The 19,685-nt window shown below is 52.3% G+C and overlaps 2 protein-coding genes across 2 annotated transcripts in view; one reads left to right on the top strand and one right to left on the bottom strand.

The window, feature by feature from the left end:
• LOC103778132 (acetyl-coenzyme A synthetase 2-like, mitochondrial) overlaps nt 1-3,489 on the top strand; it is an 11,067-nt gene extending 7,578 nt beyond the window's left edge. Inside the window, 8 exon segments of the mRNA XM_008945703.1 lie at nt 1-28; nt 229-321; nt 701-807; nt 1,285-1,411; nt 2,094-2,221; nt 2,767-2,830; nt 3,104-3,225; nt 3,313-3,489. The exon segment at nt 1-28 is cut by the window's left edge and continues 9 nt beyond it. Coding sequence (XP_008943951.1) covers nt 1-28; nt 229-321; nt 701-807; nt 1,285-1,411; nt 2,094-2,221; nt 2,767-2,830; nt 3,104-3,225; nt 3,313-3,489 — 846 coding nt within the window.
• Nucleotides 3,490-4,528: 1,039 nt separating this feature from the next.
• ABCD4 (ATP-binding cassette, sub-family D (ALD), member 4) lies at nt 4,529-19,682 on the bottom strand (the record flags this gene model as incomplete). Its single annotated transcript, XM_008945701.1, has 18 exons — nt 4,529-4,624; nt 4,789-4,904; nt 5,585-5,661; nt 6,027-6,079; nt 6,852-6,901; nt 8,059-8,095; nt 8,307-8,398; nt 8,701-8,915; nt 9,173-9,262; nt 9,441-9,532; nt 10,640-10,761; nt 11,723-11,817; nt 14,479-14,529; nt 15,385-15,510; nt 15,767-15,883; nt 18,991-19,130; nt 19,354-19,481; nt 19,646-19,682. Coding segments are annotated over 18 exons (1,734 nt in total), but the record flags the coding sequence as incomplete, so codon positions are not given.
• Between the last annotated feature and the right edge of the window lie 3 nt (nt 19,683-19,685).

Here is a 19,685-nt window from a genome sequence, read left to right as displayed (position 1 = left end):
CGCTCTTCTCTCAAAGTGCTCGGCTCAGGTAACTGCTGGTGGCACGGGCTGGAGCAGCACATCCTTGGGCATCAGGTTGTGCCTCTTCCCACAAACGCCAAGAGCAGCAGCACACGAGAAGGGAAAGGCGGGACACTGAGCTGTTTGGGGTGGCTGCACAAGCCAGCCCTGGGAAGCTTCTCTTTGACCTGATCTTTCAGCTCTCTCCCACTGTTTTTCCCCTTGCAGTGGGGGAACCCATCGACAAGGAGGCGTGGGACTGGTACTTCCGCGTGGTCGGTGAGACACGGTGCCCGGTAGTGGACACCTGGTGGCAAACCGGTGAGATGCATCCAACCCTTCCTTCCAGCGTGTGCTCTCTCAGGCTTTAGGAGAGACCTGCTGCTTTGCTGGCCAAGTGGGAATCATTGTCACCGACACGCTTGTATAAGTGATGCCGCAAGGGGCCATGGGCACCAAAACACAAAAAAGAGAAGTGGCCTTTAAAGCCAACCCAGAGGAGTTGATGTTAGAGAGCAGATCTCTGCTGAACTAAATGAGCAGGATCATCCTTCTGCAAAGAGCCTTCCCCAGCTCTCTGGCAAACCCAGCCTCAGCCTCTGTTCCAGCAGGGTGCAGCGAGGGCCAGGGCAAAGGCTGTTTGCTTTCCTCTTGTCCCTGACTTTGATGAGCATCACTGTTTCTTTTGCTTCAGAAACAGGAGGCATCTGTATCTCGCCCCGTCCTTCTGATCCTGGAGCTGAAATCCTTCCAGGCATGGCTATGAGACCCTTTTTTGGGATCAGCCCCTCCCTCCTGGATGACAAGGTACATCTATAACCTGCAGCCCAGGCACTGGCTCAGCCCACTTTCCCCCAGGCACTTGTAGTGTGTACTTACCGATGGGAACAGAGCTCTGAAAGTGTGTCTTTCCTGCTCGTCCCTGCTAGACAGCAACCTTCTTTACTGGAAAGAGACTACCAGTGAAGCTGGTGCAGAAGCTGCACCGTTTTCTAGCTTGCTTTGTCCTGACAAGATGGTCTGTGCTTGGGCTTCCTGGCACATCTTTCCAAGGTGAGGTAGCTGGGCAAGGACAGCCAGCCTCCCTGGAGGGGCCCTGCATCCCACCACAGTGGGCAGCTGCTTGCAGACATCTGCTGGGAGAGACTGAGCCTATCCCACTGGAGTTGGGAGCACAGCACCTCACAGCCTTCCCTGACATTGCCATCACAGGGTTGTTAAATAAGAAACGACTAAACATCCAAGCACCTCAGCCATGGTTACTAAAAGGTAGCTATTTTACAGGGAAATGTCCTGCTGGAAAATAACATCTCTGGAGCCCTGTGTATCTCACAAGCCTGGCCAGGTATGGCACGAACCATTTACAATGACCACAAGAGATTTCTGGAAACCTATCTGATTCCTTATCCAGGTAGGGAAAATTAATGGCAGGTCACCGCAGAGGTGTTTGGTTGTGTATGGTTGTGTCTGCCTGCTGGTTTTCTGCATGGAGGTGCGACTCGGGAGAGCTGGTACTGCAGCTTCATTCTTCCACAGACCCTCCAGAGTGTTGATGCCCATCTGCCTATGCCCTGGGAATACCTCTGCACTGCCCTAGAAATGGGTCTTTCACCCACCTTCCCCATTGGATCACATGGGTTTAGGCAGTGGATTTGTCTTCTGCTCCCAGTCCTCTGAAGCACAGAGACACCTCATGGTGCATCTCTTGCAAACCCTGTCAGCTTCTGTCACTTGCTCAGAGGCACCGAGCAAGCCCAGGAGTGCGTGTCTAGATGTGAAGCAAAGGGGAGAAGCGGCAGGACCAGAGGCACCGGCACTGGCTCAAAGTGCTCCCAGCTTGTGATAAGGCAGCCTGGGCACCAGCCAGCACACTGCAGAATGGGGGGAGGAGCCTGATGACAGAGTAGGTGCCAACAGAGGTAGAGGACTAACAAGGAAGGTTCCAACAACCGCTCACCCAGAGCAGCCGAGGAAGGGGCGGAGTGCATGAACCCTGGTGCCAACAGAGAGAAGGAGGGAGGTGAGAGTGGAGCTGGAAGCAGCTCACATGTTCACTGCAACAAGCGACCATGGCATGGTTCTGGACACCACAGGGTTCTTCTTCACTGGGGACGGCGTGTATCGTACCAGTGAGGGCTACTACCAGCTGACAGGACGGCTGGATGACATCATTAACATCAGCGGACATCGGCTGGGCACCGCAGAGGTGGAGGACATTGTGGTAAGAGCTGTGGGTGGGAGGTAAAGCCATGTGAGGGGACAGTGAAGGCACGCTGGTGGCATTCAGGGAAGCCTCTTTGAACCACCTGGACAGAAAGACACTGCTGCTGTAGCAGCTGGGAACAGTGTTGGGGACAGAGCCTGCCTGTGGGAACGATTTCCCACCTTCTCCCACTCTGGTTCTCAAGGGAGGGACAAAGCTGGTAAGGCCGATGCTGTAAGCAGGTGAATTCCAAAGCAGCAGCTGGGCATGTTAAGGAGGAGCATCGTGGGCCAGTAAAAATTGAAAGACCTAGAGGGGCAACCTGAAGGCACAGAACAAGGTCTAGAAGGTGCAAGCCTAAAGCAACCAGGCTTAGGAGGGAAGACTTGTTTGTAGACAGACCTCATGAGGCAAGGAGGACAAGGGCAGAGGCCATCTGAGGCCCTTCCTTATCTTTCCACATAACTGTGAGCTGCAGCAGTCAAGCTGGGTCAGGGCAGCTCCCAGGTGGCAGCCAGCCCACCAGAAGCACTGAGACGAACCCCAGCCCCATTCTCTTCCAGAATCACCACGTGGCAGTGGCAGAGTCTGCTGTCATTGGCTACCCACACGAGATCAAAGGAGAAGGTAAGACGCTTTCCTGCCCCTGAAACGTCTCTCCCAGGCCTATTGTGCTGCAGTGGCAAGTGGTGCTGTCATACTGACCCTTGGTGCCAACACTGTGCCAATGCCATGCAGCATGTTAGTGGGGATCTCAGCACAGCCACCACAACCTTCATGTGAGGCCAGCTGGGCTTTGCATAGGGTGGCAGCAGCAGCACCATGGCCAAAAGCACCTACAGCTCTGGCTACAGAGCATCCTGCACATGGTGCTCAGTAACCTGGTGGTCCTTCTGCCAGGAGCCTATGCATTTGTTGTGCTGAAGAAGGACAGTGGCTACACGCAGGAGACCCTTGCTGTTGAGCTACGGGAGCTGATCTCAAAGAAGATCGCCAAGTACGCGGCTCCAGAGTACGTTCAGGTAACACGGGCAGGCTGGCCCAACGCCCGCTTCGGCAGCCTGGCCAGCCCCTTTCCCCCAGCCTTAGCTCTGCTCCTCCCACCACAGGTCACACGCCGGCTGCCCAAGACACGCTCGGGGAAGATCATGCGCCGGCTGCTAAAGAAAATCGCGGCAGGCAAGGCCAGCGAGCTCGGGGACCTCACCACCCTGGATGACCATGAAGCCGTGCAGCAGATCATAGAGGGATGGAAGCGCCTAGTGGAGGGGCAGAAGAGCTGCTAGTTTGGCTCTGCTGGGAGCCACCTCCTGCTCCTCCACTGCAGAACTGGGGCCATGTCCAGAAATGTCACTAAGCAACTGGTGGGCAGTAAGGGCTCAGAAACTGTACCTCCACTGCAGTGTCAGAGTGACCTCTCTGCAGCAGAGACCCTCAGAACCTCTGTCTCCACACACCTATGGGAGGCAGGGGAGAGAACATGAGTCATCATAGGCAGAACAGTAAGAGGAGGCGAGTTCTGTTTCCTCCCTCAAAAGTAGAGGGACAGAAGTCCTCCTCGAGGTTCCCTGTGCCTTGCAGTAGCTGTGGAGGTAGCAGCAAGGCAGGACACCCAGCCCTGGACAGGTATATTACTCCTACTCCTGCTCTGCTCTTCATCAAGAGTCTAGTCCAGGGCCACTACCAACATACAATCATCTCCTCCAAAGCAAACCCCAAAAGGAAAAGACGCAGCAGTCTGGTCAGCAAATACTGACTCTTCTCCATGAGCATTTCTGGAAAACAGGCCCCAGATTTTAATACAAGTATGTTCCTTTGACCTGTAACCCTGTCATAATGAGAGCAGAGACATGCCCCTTTTTTTGTGCCAGCATTCTCCTCCCCTTACAGTGCATCCCTTGGCTCCTGCTGTGGACTACAAGCTCAATAGAGACATAGGTACTATCAAAGAGAGAGGACCCAGTGAGGCACAGAGGGCAGAACAGGAGGCTGCATCTTTGACAAGTGGAGGTTCCTCTAGCCATTGCTTCTACAAGCCCCATGAGGCAGCATCTTCACTTCAGGCAGCCTAACAGCTCAGCCCTTTCCCCATGAGAGGCAGGAAGGCAGAAGGGGGCTGGGAGAAGTATGGCATAGATGTGACTGTTCCTGGCAGAACCCCACACCTTGAGTTCAGACTTGGCTCTGTGTCCCTCAGCAAAGAACTGGTGTTGCACTGGATGACTCCCTTGCTGACAGCCTCTGGCTTGGCAGCTCCATGTTTGCTATGCAGAGCTCTCCCAGGCGTGTGCAGGTTCTGCAGCTGGCCAAACGGAGGCATGTTTTTCAGCATCCTTCCCCTGCTGGCAGCCGCTTCATCTTCTCGCATCGAGTGAGTTCCCATCTTCCCTCCCCATGAAGTTTCAAAATCCAGCTGTGAAACTGAAATTCAATGACATGACAACAGAGAGATGTCTCTATGAGGGCATGTCCTCACACAGTGAGGCCCTCCAGCCTCAGTGATTCCCCTGTGCTCACCAGGGACCCTCTCTACCTCCCTTGTCTTGCCACCACCAGCGGTGTGGAGCACTGTCGCCCCGTCTCACCTTTTCCAGGCTAGCCCTGTGTCCCACGCTGATCAGTGTCATGCCCAGCTGAAGGCACAGGCGGTACAGTTCATGCTCCACCTCTTCTGTCAAGGCACTGGTGGCTTCATCCAGCACTGAAAGAAAAGCCATAAGCCCCACAAATCCTCTCCTAACCAATCATCTCCCCCTAGGCAAAAGAGCAGCCACTGCCAAGAACATTTCACATATTAACCAGAGTTCAGCAAGAGCATCTGCAGAAGGCAAGTGAGGAGAAGCCTAAGGACTCTGATTTTCCTCTCTCACAGCTGATGTCAGTCAACTGGGGAAACTGCCCTTGCCCCAAGACCTGGAATCCAGCCAAACAGTGCTGTTCACCTCATTCCTCTCCCTCAGCAGCTGCCAGTCACTGCCTCGTACCCACCACGGTGAAAGCCAAAATGGCCCACCTAGAGCATCCAGCACAGCCTGAGAGGGTAGCTGATGCCACGCTCCTAGCATGCACACTTCTTTACATGGCCACATGTGAGCATGCTGAGAGGAAGTTTCTTCACGTACCATCTGTCCTGGACCAAGAACATTAAACACTATTTCCCAAAGAAGAAAAAGTCCTACACATAGCCTCTTGATTTACCACCCCTCACACAGATGTTTTCACCCCTGAATACTCTGTGTGCTATGCTGCTAAAACCATAGCCAAGATGAAGCATGTTCCTCGCAAAGAAGAGATTTTATGAGCTGTCTCTGTGCCACCCTCTCTTTATACCAAAGGCATTGCCTTTCCTCACCTCCCCCCTTCTCTTTCACAGTCACTCACCTGCATATTTTGGCTGGAGGTAGAAGAGCCGTGCAAACGAGAGCCTTTGCATCTCCCCTGGTGACAGGATGTCATACCTGCAACAGGGTCGAGATTCAAAATCTCTCTCAACAAAAAAGGGCTTATTTGCTGAAGAGCTTATGGTTGCTGGCTGGTATCAGAGACCCCAGCACCAAATGCCCCCATGTGTCCCCCATGCCCACCTCCATGCTGGGACCAGCTCTGCACCCCTGTGCACAGTCAGCTGCCTGCAAATCAGCATGGTTGGCAGTTGGTGGCACTGATGCTTAAGGCATGAAGGCTTTTCTTCTGTATACTGGCCACCTCCCACAGGACACAGCTGGACACATGTTCATAAGTCCAGCAGCAACAGATGTCTGCTGAGAAGTGTTCCCCACCCAGAGGGATCACCTAAAATCACACATATGGTGAGCTCCCTTACCAGTTCCAGTCCACTTGCTTGTCTAGTCCTCCAGCCCTCACCAGCAAATCAGTCTGCAGAGAGCACAGCAGACTTGTGAAGACAGACCCCAACCCTGTCAGCCCCCAGCCCTGAGCATAATCACCTCCTTACAGCTACTCTCTTTTCCCAGTTGAGCTGAAGGAGCTCCATATCCCTCCTTCTCTGTCCCATGGACAGTCCTGTCCCAGCTGCAGACAATGTCCCCGCATGTCCAGTTCTGGGCTCCCCATTCCAAGAGGGACAGAGATCTACTCAAGAGAGTCCAGCGGAGGGCTACAAGGATGACTGGGGGACTGGAACACCTGCCTTATGAGGAGAGGCTGAGAGACCTGGGGCTTCTTAGTCTGGAGAAGAGAAGACTAAGGGGGGATCTATTCAATGGGTAAAAATATACGAGGGCTGGGTGTCAGGAAGGAAGGGGCAACCTCTTCTCACTTATGCCCTGCAATAGGACATGGGGCAATGGCCACAAGCTGGAGCACAGGAAGTTCCACCTCAACATGAGGAAGAACTTTACTGTAAGGGTGGCAGAGCACTGGAACTCCAGGGAGGTTGTGGAGTCTCCTGCCTTCGAGACTTTTAAGACTCGTCTGGATGCATTCCTGTGTGCCTGCCCTAGACTAGATGGTCCTGCTCTGGCAGGGGGGTTGGACTTGATCTCTGGGGGCCCCTTCCAACCCCTAACATCCTGTGATTCTGTCATGTCCCTGGCACACAGTCATGCTGTGCTACCACAAAACTTCAGCCCTTATTCCCTTACTGGCAGCACCAGGAAAGAAGGCAGCAGCACTCCAGGGGACTCACCAGCCCAGACAGCTCCAGGAATCGCACAATTCTCTCGTCATCTATTGACCCTAGGGGAGAAAGCAGCCAAGTGTAAGCAGAGGCAACATGTGCCGAGGCCACAGCTGCAAGGAGGAGTCAGTAGGACTGGAGGATCTCCTGAGGTGCAGCATAGCTGACTTGACTGCTTAACTGCATCAGGTTCTGAGCTTTGACAGAGTGCTCCCAAAGACTGACCTTTCTTAAAAAAGCTAACCATGCCTGTGAGCAGCAAGACAGGAGGTAGCTGGGCTCCACAGATACACCCGAGACTCAGCTCAGTCCGCATTTACAGACGGACACAGCCAGAACACAAGGATCAAGGCTTCAATCACCAGGGCCCTGCCCACCAGCGGCTTTCTTGTGGCTGACTGCCCACAGTTTGCTGTGGGCAGCAGAGCCAAGGGAACAGGGCTCAGATAACAGCCAGCAAAAGGATCCTATGTGGGATGGGAGAAACCTCAGGGTGAACTAGCTGTAGAGCAGAACATACACTTGAGCTGGTACAGTCAGCAGCAATGGAAGCTGAGCAGAAGGGCTGTGCATCTGCCATGGACCTCTCCAAAGCTGCTGAAGAGCTGGAGCGATAAGCTGATGGCTGCAGTTACTCTCTGCGAGACTGTGACTCTCAAGTATTTGAAAGCAGCACGTAACACTGCTTCACGCAGAAACCTGGACATCATTTGAGCTGCAGCTGACTGCATGTGGTCTAGCCTGGGAAGAGGACTGGGGAGAGAAGCAATCCATGTATTCCGACAGCATGCAAGGCCCTGGAACATCACTTGAAGACAGAGGAACAGTGAACGATTGAGGTGGATGGAAAATGAGATAAAGGCAAATATGGTTTGCCCCAAGACAGGCTGTACCAGACAGACAGATGTATCCCAACAGCAAGGTGCCTCAACATATACCACGTCTAGCATATCATGCAGAGCATGGCCAGCCTGTCTTCATTGCATGAAGAGGATAAGTTCTTATCAAGGGAACATGTTCCCTCCCAAAAGGGAAGGAACACAGAGCTGGCCATAAGCTACACTAAGGTAAATCTTCCACAGAAAAACAGAGAGCAACAAAAGCAAGATAGATGAGCACTCCTGATGGGGCATGGTAGGGGAGAAGCTGCACTGGGTACAGGACAGAGAGCTGACATTACATGGATAGCTCATTGCTCTAGGGCATTTCCACACACCTGAAACTGGATAGATCTCCTTCAGGGGATAGATCACCTGTTTAAGGGAGCAAAAGAAGACATGTCAGAGGGAGCTGGATGCAGCCCACCAGGGACTCAATGGCAGTGGCATGAACTCAGGCACAAGGGAAGGAGCAGCCACAGGCATCCTTCCTCCTGCAGGCCTTTCTGGAGCACATGGCTTGGCAGGGCATGGCCGCAGCTGGGAGCACAGCTGGGGCCAGAGCAGAGGCAGCCCTGGGGCTCACCTGCTCGCGCAGGCTTCCGTCGGTGAAGAAGGGCCGCTGCGGCAGGAACACCACTCCCTGGGGGCCAAAGCAGGTCAGCATCCTGACACTCCCTGGAGAGAGAGACACACGCTCACGCTGAGCCTGCGGCGCCAGCCGGCACCTCCACACCGGCCCCTGCGCAGCCCTGCCCTGTCAAGTAGCCAACAAATCCCAGAAAAGGTGTATTGGCAACACAGGGCAAAGCAACGAGAGCCAGAGCAGAGTCTGCAAGAGAGGTGGGTGGCTTCAATGCATCAGTGACACGTTCACCATCACAAGGTGGTACCGGCCTCACAACCCCACAATGCCACCTTCCCAACTCAGGGCCGCCCTGGCTGAGAAACAGAAGGCTGAAGTGAGGACCAGTCCTTACCCCACGTGCTCTCCCAGAGTCCCCCAAGGACCCTCAGGAGTGATGTCTTCCCTGTGCCAGTGTTCCCCACAATCATCACACTGTTTCCTTGTGAGATCCTGAGGCTCAAGTCCTTGATGAGCAGCTTGCCAGAGGATGGCACCGAGAGCGTCACGTGCTCCAGAATGAAAGCTGTGTCCTTTGGCACTGGGTCCTCTGCAGAATGGCTGCTGGGTCTCCACCAAGATAAAGGAGAGATCTGGGGGTAAGTGATCATGCTGAGACTGGCAAAGATCAGACACCTTAGACCTCCTGTGCCTCTGTGACAGCAGCCAGGTCCCACGTGCCCCAGGAATGACAAATCAGCAAGCACTGCCTGCTCTCACCAACTGTGTGCAACAGGCTGTGACACCAAGGGCCACCTCCATCCTATGGCAGCCCCACACTATGGCATGTACGGAGCAAGCCAGCCAGTTGCTGAGAGGAGACTCACACATCCAAATCCCAGCTGGCTTGGGCTTCTGAGTAGTTATCAGGTTTTTTTCTGCCAAGGGTCAGCAAGGTCTCCTGCAGTTCACCAATCCTAGACAAACAAGAGGTTGCGTGAATGCCACCGACAACTCCAGCAGACTCCTCACAATACCCAAATTTGTCTGTGCTTGCTCACAAGCAACTGTTTCTTATTTACATAACACAGACCTGGGTAGAGTCTTGTCCCACATTTTCCTTTCCTGACGAGACCTGCCCACAGAGAAGCTCACCTATGTGTGTAGCCAGCTACATCAGTCACGGTGCTGGAGAGATCTATGAGCTGACTGAAGCAACTGATGAGGTAGATGGAAACAAAGGCATTCTGGAGAGAAATCACATGCCAGAGCAAGGGTCAGCACTGAGCTGGGGCACTGCCCAGTCCTCCATGGCTGCAAGGAGGCAGCTGAGGACTCCAGACATCTGGCCATGTCAGCAGTCCCAGCAAGAGGGAGGAGGGGTGGAGAAGTCACCCAGGGCGGTGTGTTGTTACCGACACCCGATCCCCGGGATAGCTGCCACCCAACCTCTGCCGTTGGGTACCATCACAGACACTGGTTTCAATGTGAAGGATGTTGCAAATGGCGTTTATTGCATCGCTGCAATTGCTTATCTAGGACAAGCCACGGCCACAAGGCCCCTCGTGGGCAGTCTGAGCTTTCCGTTACATCGTGGGATCTTCCGCACACCGATCCCTGCCTAAGGCGGGCTCTGCTCACCACAACAGTGGTGGAAGTGAAGGAGAAGCTGACCATATTTGGATGGAGCAGGGCTTCTCTGCTCAGTACGGTGGGTTTTGCTTGATGGACACACCTGCCACCCAGGGATGGTATTTGCAGAGTGCCTGCTGGCCAGTGCTGGGCCCAGCACGCTTGCCCCGTCGAAGCTGCGCACATCTGTGGCACCAGCCCTGCCTCAGCACCCTTACATGGCTCAGAGCAGGGCATCTCGGTCCGCAGCATCCACCTAGCTATTTTTAGTTCTGCATTCTCTATCACAAGCCATTTTTGAATATCTGGGAATGAGTGAGGTCAGGAAGGTGAATACAAGCCAGCTCAGCCTCACAGGTGGCCAGGCTCACCACAGGCAGCAGCCCATGGCGCAGCTGGACCTGCAGTGCTGTGCAGACCCAATCCCACCCACACTGATGAAAGCCAGAGGCTTTCTGACCTCATGGTTTGTTTAGACACAGAGGCCTGTGCTAGGAAACACTTATGTAGATGTGTCCTTGACAGCTCTCACCCCCAGGTTAATCATACACCAGCTGGCTCCAAGCTCCCATTTCTGTGCCACCATGGGAAGGGTCAGTCTAACCTGAAGGTCAGCTGCTGCGGGTTATCGAGCCCCAATGCCACCAGCCCCACGTGAAACCTCCATCCTCAGTGCCAGCTCACACTCCACAACAGGGTCTGGGAGATCACCCTTAGCTCACCTTGCTGACAAGGGCACTGAGCTCCGCTGGACTCAGGTCACTGTAGACCCCAGAAAAGATGGGAATGGCAATGACCACATAGCTCAGGATGCTGCCCAAGTAGTCAAAAGTGTTGATTCCAACTGAGCAGAAACACATTGAGAGAAGAGAGTGAGTTAGGGTGGGAACTCCTCCCCCAGACAGGCTCGAGTGCAGCCCATGAGCCCAGTCCAAGGAAGACCCATGGTTTTGCCTCAACCCTTCGTGATGCACCAGAGCAGAACACATTTCAGAGGACAGCACAAGCACCAGGGTGAAAATCAATTTGCCAGGCAAAAAGCACTTTGGGACAGGTCCCTGAGCACTATCTAGAAACACAGCTCAAGCACCACCACAGGACAAAGGCCACTTTTCCTGCTTGTTTCTACTCTTTAGGGGCCCAGCTGACTCACAAGAAACAGGAGGGAGGACAAAAAGGAAAACTCTGGTGTGAGATGGTTGGCCACAAAGTCTGTCATGGAGCACAGGACTGGCAGAAATTAAGACCCCAAATTCCCACAGACACTCTTGCATTCAGGTCTCTCCCTTCTTTACACTGCTCACAAGTTCACTATGGGGGTGAGATGAGGAAGATCTGTCTTGATATTGGTCATTTAATACCCAAACCCATAGCTAGTGACAATGGGAGAAAGCAGACCTTCAGAGGACAACTATGCTCAAGGGACAGGCTCAATAGGTAAGAAGTTTCCACAGCTAACAACTACATATACAGAGTCTTCACCTTCCCCAAAGCTCAAGCCCTTCCATCTCTTCCTGGCCATTGAACACCTGTCCCACAAAAAGCACAGATGACTGCAGATTCCCCTTTTGGGGCTTGTGTTCTCTGACTTAGCTGGGTCCTCCACAATTTTGCTCTCGGCAAGGCTTTCTCATTTAGGACTGCAGGAGACATCCTCTGTTCACATTCAGGGCTTTCATGCACCAGGACGAGTCAGTAGAGGAAAACCCAGCACTGGTGCTCTAGTATTAGGGTTCCCAAGCCTGTGGGCCACCACAATGGAGCTACCGCACACCCCACTCCACACACCCCCCATCCCCACTCACTGTATAGCCACAGCTCCTTGCCTATCAGCTCCTTCTGGGTCTGTAGCAGGCTCTGCAGCCTCTGGTTCGTGCGCATGTGCTCCACTCGCCCGGCCCTGTAAAGTAAGACTGCAGCATGTCACAGGCGTCCTGGGAGCACCACAATGAGGTCAAAGCACAGGCTTTAGGACTGAGGCTTGGAAAGGGTCTGGCACCTTAGCTTCCAAGTAACAAGCTCTTTGTTGAGCAGGAACTGAACAGTCAAGAGCGCCTTCCTGAAGAGCTTCACCAAGAAACTCTAGCTGAAACAAGCAGCCCTGAAAATCTCTCCCAGAGCCCATGGATGCTGCTGTTGCATACATAAGGAGGTGAGGCAAGGCAAGACACCATTAGCAAGGCCCAAGCCTGGAGCAATGCAAACCTAAGATCACACATATGTTCCAAGCAGAGCCTAGCTGGAAGAGAGAAGAGGCACCACTACACAGCTGAAGGCAGAAAGGAGAGGGCAGAGTCGAGTCCAGGAGGCTGACAGCAGGCCAACATCACCTTCACGTCTGGCACCCTGCCTAAGGCTCTTCCCGTTCCCGACGCTGGAGGAGTGGGACTCGGACAAGCCCGGGGCAGTGCAGCCCCAGTGCAGATGACCCCAGCCCCACCGCCCTCCCTTCCCCAGGGGTATCTCCACGGGCATCAGGGGGTTGCCCACCACCCGAGCTAGCAGTGGTAACTCTCATGGCCAGGCTCAGCCAGCAGCATTACCTCAGCTCTAAACCACCACCTTCAGCATGCCTGGCAGCTCCCTCTCCTCCTTTGCAAAGCCTGGGCTGCCCTCAGGTGGCAAAGCGCAGCGAACGCTCCACATCTCGCTCAGGACTCCCACCTGGCCCCCAGCACACGCCCAGCCGCCCACCCTGCTCCACGCGCGAGGAAAGCGCTGCGGCTGGGAGGTGCGCAAAAAATTAAAAACAGATCCAAATTTTTGAAGAATCTCTGTTCTAAAGATTCTCGGTTCTTAGAAAAATACATTTTCTTTCTCAAAAATACATCTGGTTAGAATTCCGTTTGGCATTACTGCCCTACAATCCATCTCAGGTAGCTACCGAGCTGCGGCCTTTGCTGCTGAGGATCCAGAAAGGACAAAGCCTTGGACACAGGAGTTAAAGGTAAGGACGGCACTGGGGATCACAGCTATTATTTCTTTAGAGAGGAGAGATTGCTGTATTAGTTTCAGCTTTTCCTCCCACTGAGTTCACTTTTAAAGCAAGTTGGCCAAAGGCTTAGAAACCAAGGGATTAAAAAAGTGACAGTGCTCAGGTTTTGTTTCTTCCCTTACTGAAACAATGGTTAAGCACCTGCAAGAGGACAAGATCTAACAGCTTCTACAAGCTAGAGAAGTCTGGCAATCAAAACCAGGCACTTGCCACATGCTCCTTTCTCTTGCAGGATTCTAGGAATGGAACTATTTAAAAAATTCCCTTATTTATAATTAAGATTCATACCATGAAAATGCCTTGGGTTTGTGCAATTCAATTCAATTCAATTCAATCCTAGTTTCCCACTAAGCGAAACGTTCCTACCAAGGAACCGTACTGAAATAAGCCACTGCATTCTCTGGTATAATAATTCACTCTCCATTTTCTACTTAGTAACAAATTAAAAAAACTTCAAAATTGTGAGGTAAAGTACTACAGCTTAAATAAGAGCATGTAATTAGAGCATCTCCTCCATTAAGACAATCATCAGTCAATAAGTATCAACCAGTCCACAAAGAAATAACCCAAAATTGCCAGTGCAAACCAAGATTGATTTCAGTTATTTAAATCGGAGTTTCATGCCTATCAATATAAATCTTTATGAATCAGAGATATTGAAACAAACAGCTTTGGGGACTGGACCACAACCTCAAAACGCTCAGTCATTACAGCATGAAAGAGCTAAATACAGGTCACAGGCAGAGAAGAAGAGAGACAGGATAGCAGCTCTTAGCTTAAATTCCTGGAAGAAGCATGATTTCACAAGGTGTAGGGCAAAGGCAGGCACGTGGTAAGAAAGGAGCAATGACCTCCACCCACCTACCAGGCACCCCAAACAAGCTACAATACAATCATGGCCCTTTTCCTCAGCTCTAGCCATTTCTGTGAGATGCCTCAAAAGCTCCAAGCAGCAGCTCAGCAGACTTCAGGGCATCACTAAGGGAGGGGGTGCTGCCAGGCTCCCGACTTTGTGCTCAGCTCTGGGATAAATGGCACTGAGCAAATTCAGAGAGCGGCAGAAGAGCTTTGGTGGGTGAGGGCACAGGCTGACCCAGAGGAGCAAGCAGAGGTAAGAAGGCCAGGCAACAGCTAGAACACACCCACAGAAGACACACAGGTTAGCAGCAGTGGGACGGGGCCAGAAACAAACTGCAGCAAGTCCCCAGGGGAACATCCTGACAAGATACAATGAGACATGGAGGAATCTTCCAGGTAAGGACCTGGCAAAATATCAATAATGGTCCCTAAGCTAGCACTGAATCTTTATCAGGCCTCTGGGGATGTTAGAAGGGAGGCAGAGAAAAAACAGTTGTCTGCAGCTGCTGTGGAGTATTCCTGCAGATGATGTGCAGAATGCAAAGGAGAACAGTGTCAGGGCTGTATGACACTGCAGCACGATGGAGGGCACAGAAAGCTCCAGCTGCAGCAACTGGACTTGGACTCCTCTGGGATGTATGAATGAAACAAGGATGCCCCTAGCTTGTAGGATCCTTACGAGGATGTAAAGAAACAAACGCTACTAACCTGTAGAATGCAGCTGGTTCTGCATTGACACGAAGCTGCATGTGCTTGAACCTGGACAAACCAAAAAACCATCATCAGCACAACGCCCAGTGCACAAACAACCAGTGAATTATGTAGCCAACATGCTTGCTACAGGAAACTCATATTGCATCTGTCAGAGCACTGACGTGAGGCATCTCTTGACAGAAATACACAATAGGCTCAGAAAGGCACCAGAGATCAAGACTTAACACAAGGTGACATCATTCTGGGTCAGCTCAGTGACACGTTTGTTTGGTATTCTGCTCTCTGTGCACATTTTGTCAGACCTTGGGCCTTCTATTTGCTAGCCCGGCACCTCCACCATAATCACCACAACCAATGCCCTGGTCTGGGCTCCCTGTGCCACAACAGCTTCTGCTGCTGTCCCTAGATATCCTTCACCCCCAGGAAAGCTGCAAAGCCCCTGCCACACACCCAGGCAACCCTGCAGGGGAAGGGGAGGAGATGAGCTACAAAGCATATGTAAAGACTGTACTGTTCTCTGCACTTCATGAAGATGGTGGTGAAGTAGAAACCTGATTTTGGTCAGTGGATGCAGTTTACTGAACTCCCATCTGCACTCAAGGAAGTTCCATGTGCGGTTTTCAGCACATCTAATGCCTTGGCAGAGGCATCAGCAATGACCAGGCAAGCAGCCTGGAAACTGAACCAAAGGCACTGCCTGCCACTGCACAGGACAGTGTAAGAGGTGGTGAAGGCTCAGTACATAGACTTTGAGGCAGCATTGCACAGGCAGGTTTCTCTGTGTGCAGGAAAAGTCATGGACAAGAGAAGTAGCTGTGTACGTAGCACTGAACAGGGATAAAAATGCAGTTTTGGCTGGAGCTGCCAAGAGGCAGTGAAACCCGGCCTGCTAGGACTCACCTGAAATCTCCTTCCAGTTTTTCCTGCTGCACAAGTTTAGACACAATTGGGCTCATCAATACCTTGTTGATGATTGTTCCAATGATGAAATACCCAAAGATGCTCACTGGGCCTAGCCAGCCTGTGCTAAAGAGGAGGAGAAAGAGAGGTCAGCTAACAGTACAAGTGAAAGGACACCCCAGCACCCTCAGGCTAAGCAGTCAGAGCCCTCAAGTGCCACCTCTCTTGGCTTTCACAGAGGTTTGGGGACCAGCATTACACATCAGAGCATCCCCGAGGCAGAATTCCCTTTGGAGTGCAGAGACCACTCACCCACATGTATAAGCACCTGTCTGGGGAGTTGTAACGTGAGTGCCAGGCTCCAAAATAGACAGGTCCTTACCTGCAGAAGCACTGATATGTGTAGTAGGCCAGTGTGAAGGGTGAGATGATGAGCTTGCTGGCCATGGAGCTGAGCTGCCTGCAGAACCTCTCCACATCCTGGCTGATGCGCTGGTCCCTGCTCAACACCAATAGCCATTGACACTGTTAAAGCCCAGGAGCCAGAACCAGTACTGTGCCTAACAGGAGACAAGCCAGGCTGTTCCACTGCCTCAACTTAGGACCGGGTGCAGGTGAACAGCCCTGCCTGGGAGGGACCTGCATCTATGACTCCTGTTCCCCCACAGGACACAATTCCCATGGCCCAGCAGGTTTTGCACCCAGGAAGAATGGCTACTGCTGTTATTTTTACTGTGGTCGTTGTGTTATCCCTTTGTTCCACTTCCAACAACATTGCCCAACTCTGCGCTAAAGGCTCTGCACTTGTCCTCTCATCCTCTCCTGGACCCACTCCATACTACCAAAAACTACTGATTCTCCCCCAGAGCTTCAGTATGGCTGCTGCATCTCAGGCACCAGAGCTACTGAGACTGGCTAGTGCACAGGCCAGACCTTTACCAGCTGTTGGTTATTCGCAAACTCTTCCATCAAAGCCACCCTTCCACAGTAGCTGGTCCTTTCACTCTGCATGGAATGCCCTCTGGTCCCTCTGCTGCAGGGAAGAAAGTGCTTCCACTCCCCTCCATGCCACAAGAGCAGGAAGCAGCACACCGAGCTTCCTCGCCCCAGCAGTGGCAGGCACGTGGGTAACAGACCCTCAAGCCCCATCCATCCCACTGCTGACCAGGAGCTGCACCTGGGGTAACTAGAAAGGATTTCAGCGTATTTACTCCCTCAGCGCCTCATCTGTCCAGAGCACCTGGATGAGGGCTTCAGTCTGCTGCATTAAGCACAGGTGGAAAGGCTGTGACTGTGGATGCTGGAGTCCGGACTAAAGAGAAAGGCTGGACTCCTGCTTAGCCATCAATGCAGATACAACCACAAGGACACTGATCTCTCAACTCCTTTGCAGTCCTGGAAGAGCAATGGATTCAATTTTGGGGCAGCTCTCACTCTGACTGACCTTACAGTCATTGTTCTTCCTACTCCTCAGCCTGTAATTGTTCCCATAAAGTTATAATTTAAGTCATGCTGTGGACTCAAGGCAGGATATTGCTTTTTATGAGCTATTAAGCAACATGTAATGATAACGCATAAACAGCAACTCAAATGCCCTGGTAAGAACCACCAGTGTTTGTATGCCACCCAACCCCCTCTGCATTCCTTCTAGATGGATGATAACACGCATCTGACACAGTTTGGTTTGCATTGCATATTGGGAGATCACTTCGTCCCTCTAGCTCATTCTCCAAGTACCCAGTGCAGGGAAAAAATTCTCACTGAGGAACTGCAAAATAAAGACAATTTTTTTACTGGCACCAAAAAAGACACCGAACAGTAAGACTAGATGTTTGAGCAGAAGGTGGTAATGAAGAACACTCCACAGCAACCCTACACATTTGGTCTGCTAAGGTCAGGAGACCTGGCTGTCACTACGGAGCAGACTGACCCAGTCATCTCATACTTTTCACTGCACAATGTGAACACATTCCCTGGATAAAAATAAACCTGACCAGAACAGCCATGTGGTGAGGGGCCTCTGTCCTTCTCTTCCCCCTCCCTGCAAAGGAAAAGATAGGCAAGCGGGAGCTTCTGGCCATGGCCAATGTGCTACACTGCCTGGGAAGTGCTGCATGCCTTAGTGACAGGCATGGCTTTTAACCTCTTCTTGCAACTCCATGCCTCTGAAGGGGTGAGGTGGGAGTAACCTTGACAGTGGCTGGAAAGTGCATCAGCATGATGAAGCTGTGATTTCATGTTTGGCAGTAGGGCTGTTTGGCCCAAGCTAAGCCCCTTACTTGCTTGCTGCTCTCCCTGCACACAGCTGGCTGCTCTTACTTGGGTTGTACTCCTACTAGCACTGGGACAGCAGAAGCAGCCAGCAAACAGGTCTGGCTGAAAAACAGACAGACAAAAAGACATCTGAGATACCCAGTACAATTTCACCATGCAGCCACACGGATCACCTTGCTGTGCAATACAGGGCAAAAGGACAGGGAGTCAGGAGCACTGGGCAGCAGAAGCACAGAGGCTGCTTCAGTGCCTTGAGGTCACCACCATAAGCAAGTTAGGAGTCCCTGCACATCAGACAGTTCTCACAGGGACCCTAGGCTTGATCTCCTCTGGCGTCATCAACGTGGAAGATGGCACCAGTGAAGTGACGAGACGAGAGGTGCCCCCTCCAGGGGAGCCTTGAAGCTTGGGGTCTCAAAATAACTGTTTAAAGCCACACAATTTGGAAGAAGTTACCCCCTGGTTTCTGGTTTGTCAGCAAGTATTTAGTAATAACTTCATTAAATTCTGGAGGAAAAAAACAAAGCTTCTACCTCTCACATGATGTCTAATGTAGGATCCTTAGCACTTCAAAGTGCGTAACTACGACAGCAGTGTCCTGTGTGCACGGGCAGGCTGGGAGGCCAGGGTCAGCAGGCAGAGAGGTGTTTGACCTTCGCTGCATAGCCTGGGAAGACCAGCAGCTCTGCAGTAAGCAGGACAAGGCATAATGCAAACTGGAACTGGAAGGGGATCTCGGGGTGGGCTGGGATAAGCAAGGAGCGGCTGAATGCTCCTCTTGTATTTCAAGTCATCCCTGACATTTCCTTCCTAGGAACAGGAAAGGGGAAGTGCAGCCTTCATACAGCCAAAACAAGGCTCCTCCTGGAAGTGGCTCCCCTGGGTTATCAAATCTACTAAAAACCCAGATAAATAAAACTGTTCAGCTGGAGACTCTGGTGGCTGAAGTTCAAGCAGAACAAGATTGAAGGCTACATGGAGGCAGGGAGAGACAGCGCTCTCTGACTCCAGCCAGCCCCTTTGCAATGTCACACTCAGTATCAAGGGTTGGATTTGCAGATAGCACATTTTATAGCAGAACTAGAGCCCTTTTCTGCTGGGCCTCCATCTTCCTTGCAACAGAAACATCCTGCTTCTAAAACCGTCATGACCAGCAGCTATGGGAGTTCCCAGCAACAGGTACCACTTCCCACCCAGGGCAGAAGATGGTATTCATGCCTAGATGGTAAACACTTCTAGGGTTCAAGCCCCTACACAGAGAAGTCAAGCAAAAGTGCAGAGTAGCCCAGGAGAAGCCAAGCAAGAGGGTGAGAGAAGCCACAGGCAGCCTACGGGTTATCGATGTCCTCGTGCAGCACGTGCAGGTTGTAGTAGACCTGGCCTTGGAAGTAGCAGCTGTGGAGGTATTCGGTGAGGGACTTCCTCCAGCTTACGTACATCATGTTGCAGATAAATTGGTCGAAGCTTTTTAGCTGGAACAAGGGCAAGGAGACAGATGGGAAGAGATAAGTGAGGAGAACAAGTATTCCCCAAAATAAAATGAAAACTAAGAGTTTGTACCAGTGATCCATCCCACATGTAGCTATCTAACAGGGGAAGGGCATGCCTAGATCCTTGACCCCCATGATCGTGCTGGGAGCCATGGGGAGCGTTCCCTTCCCTTAACAAGGCACAGGAGCCTCTCGCCCATCTTACCGTGGAGTTCACCACGATCAGAGTCAGGGCAACGGCAGTCAGCGTTTTGAACCCGGAGAAGTCCCTGTTCCCTAGGACTTCATAGTACTGGCTGGGGATGACACCGACCTGGTAAATAACCAGCTGCTCTGCAGGAAAGAGTCACGGACAGGAGGTGAAGGGACAGTGGCGACGGTGCGAAGGGCGGGGGTGAGCACGGAGGAAAGGGGGGCAGAATGGGGGGACAGGGAGAAGGGCAGAGGTGCAGTGGCAGGAGAGGGGACAGCCCCCACGCCCACGGAGCCAGGCTCACCCAGCAAGGCCACGCAGAGCAGCGTCAGGAACATCAGGGC

Source organism: Merops nubicus, unplaced genomic scaffold (genome assembly GCF_000691845.1).
Source record: "Merops nubicus isolate BGI_N331 unplaced genomic scaffold, ASM69184v1 scaffold25678, whole genome shotgun sequence".
Taxonomy (NCBI): domain Eukaryota; kingdom Metazoa; phylum Chordata; class Aves; order Coraciiformes; family Meropidae; genus Merops; species Merops nubicus.
This window is presented reverse-complemented; position numbering and strand designations above follow the sequence as displayed.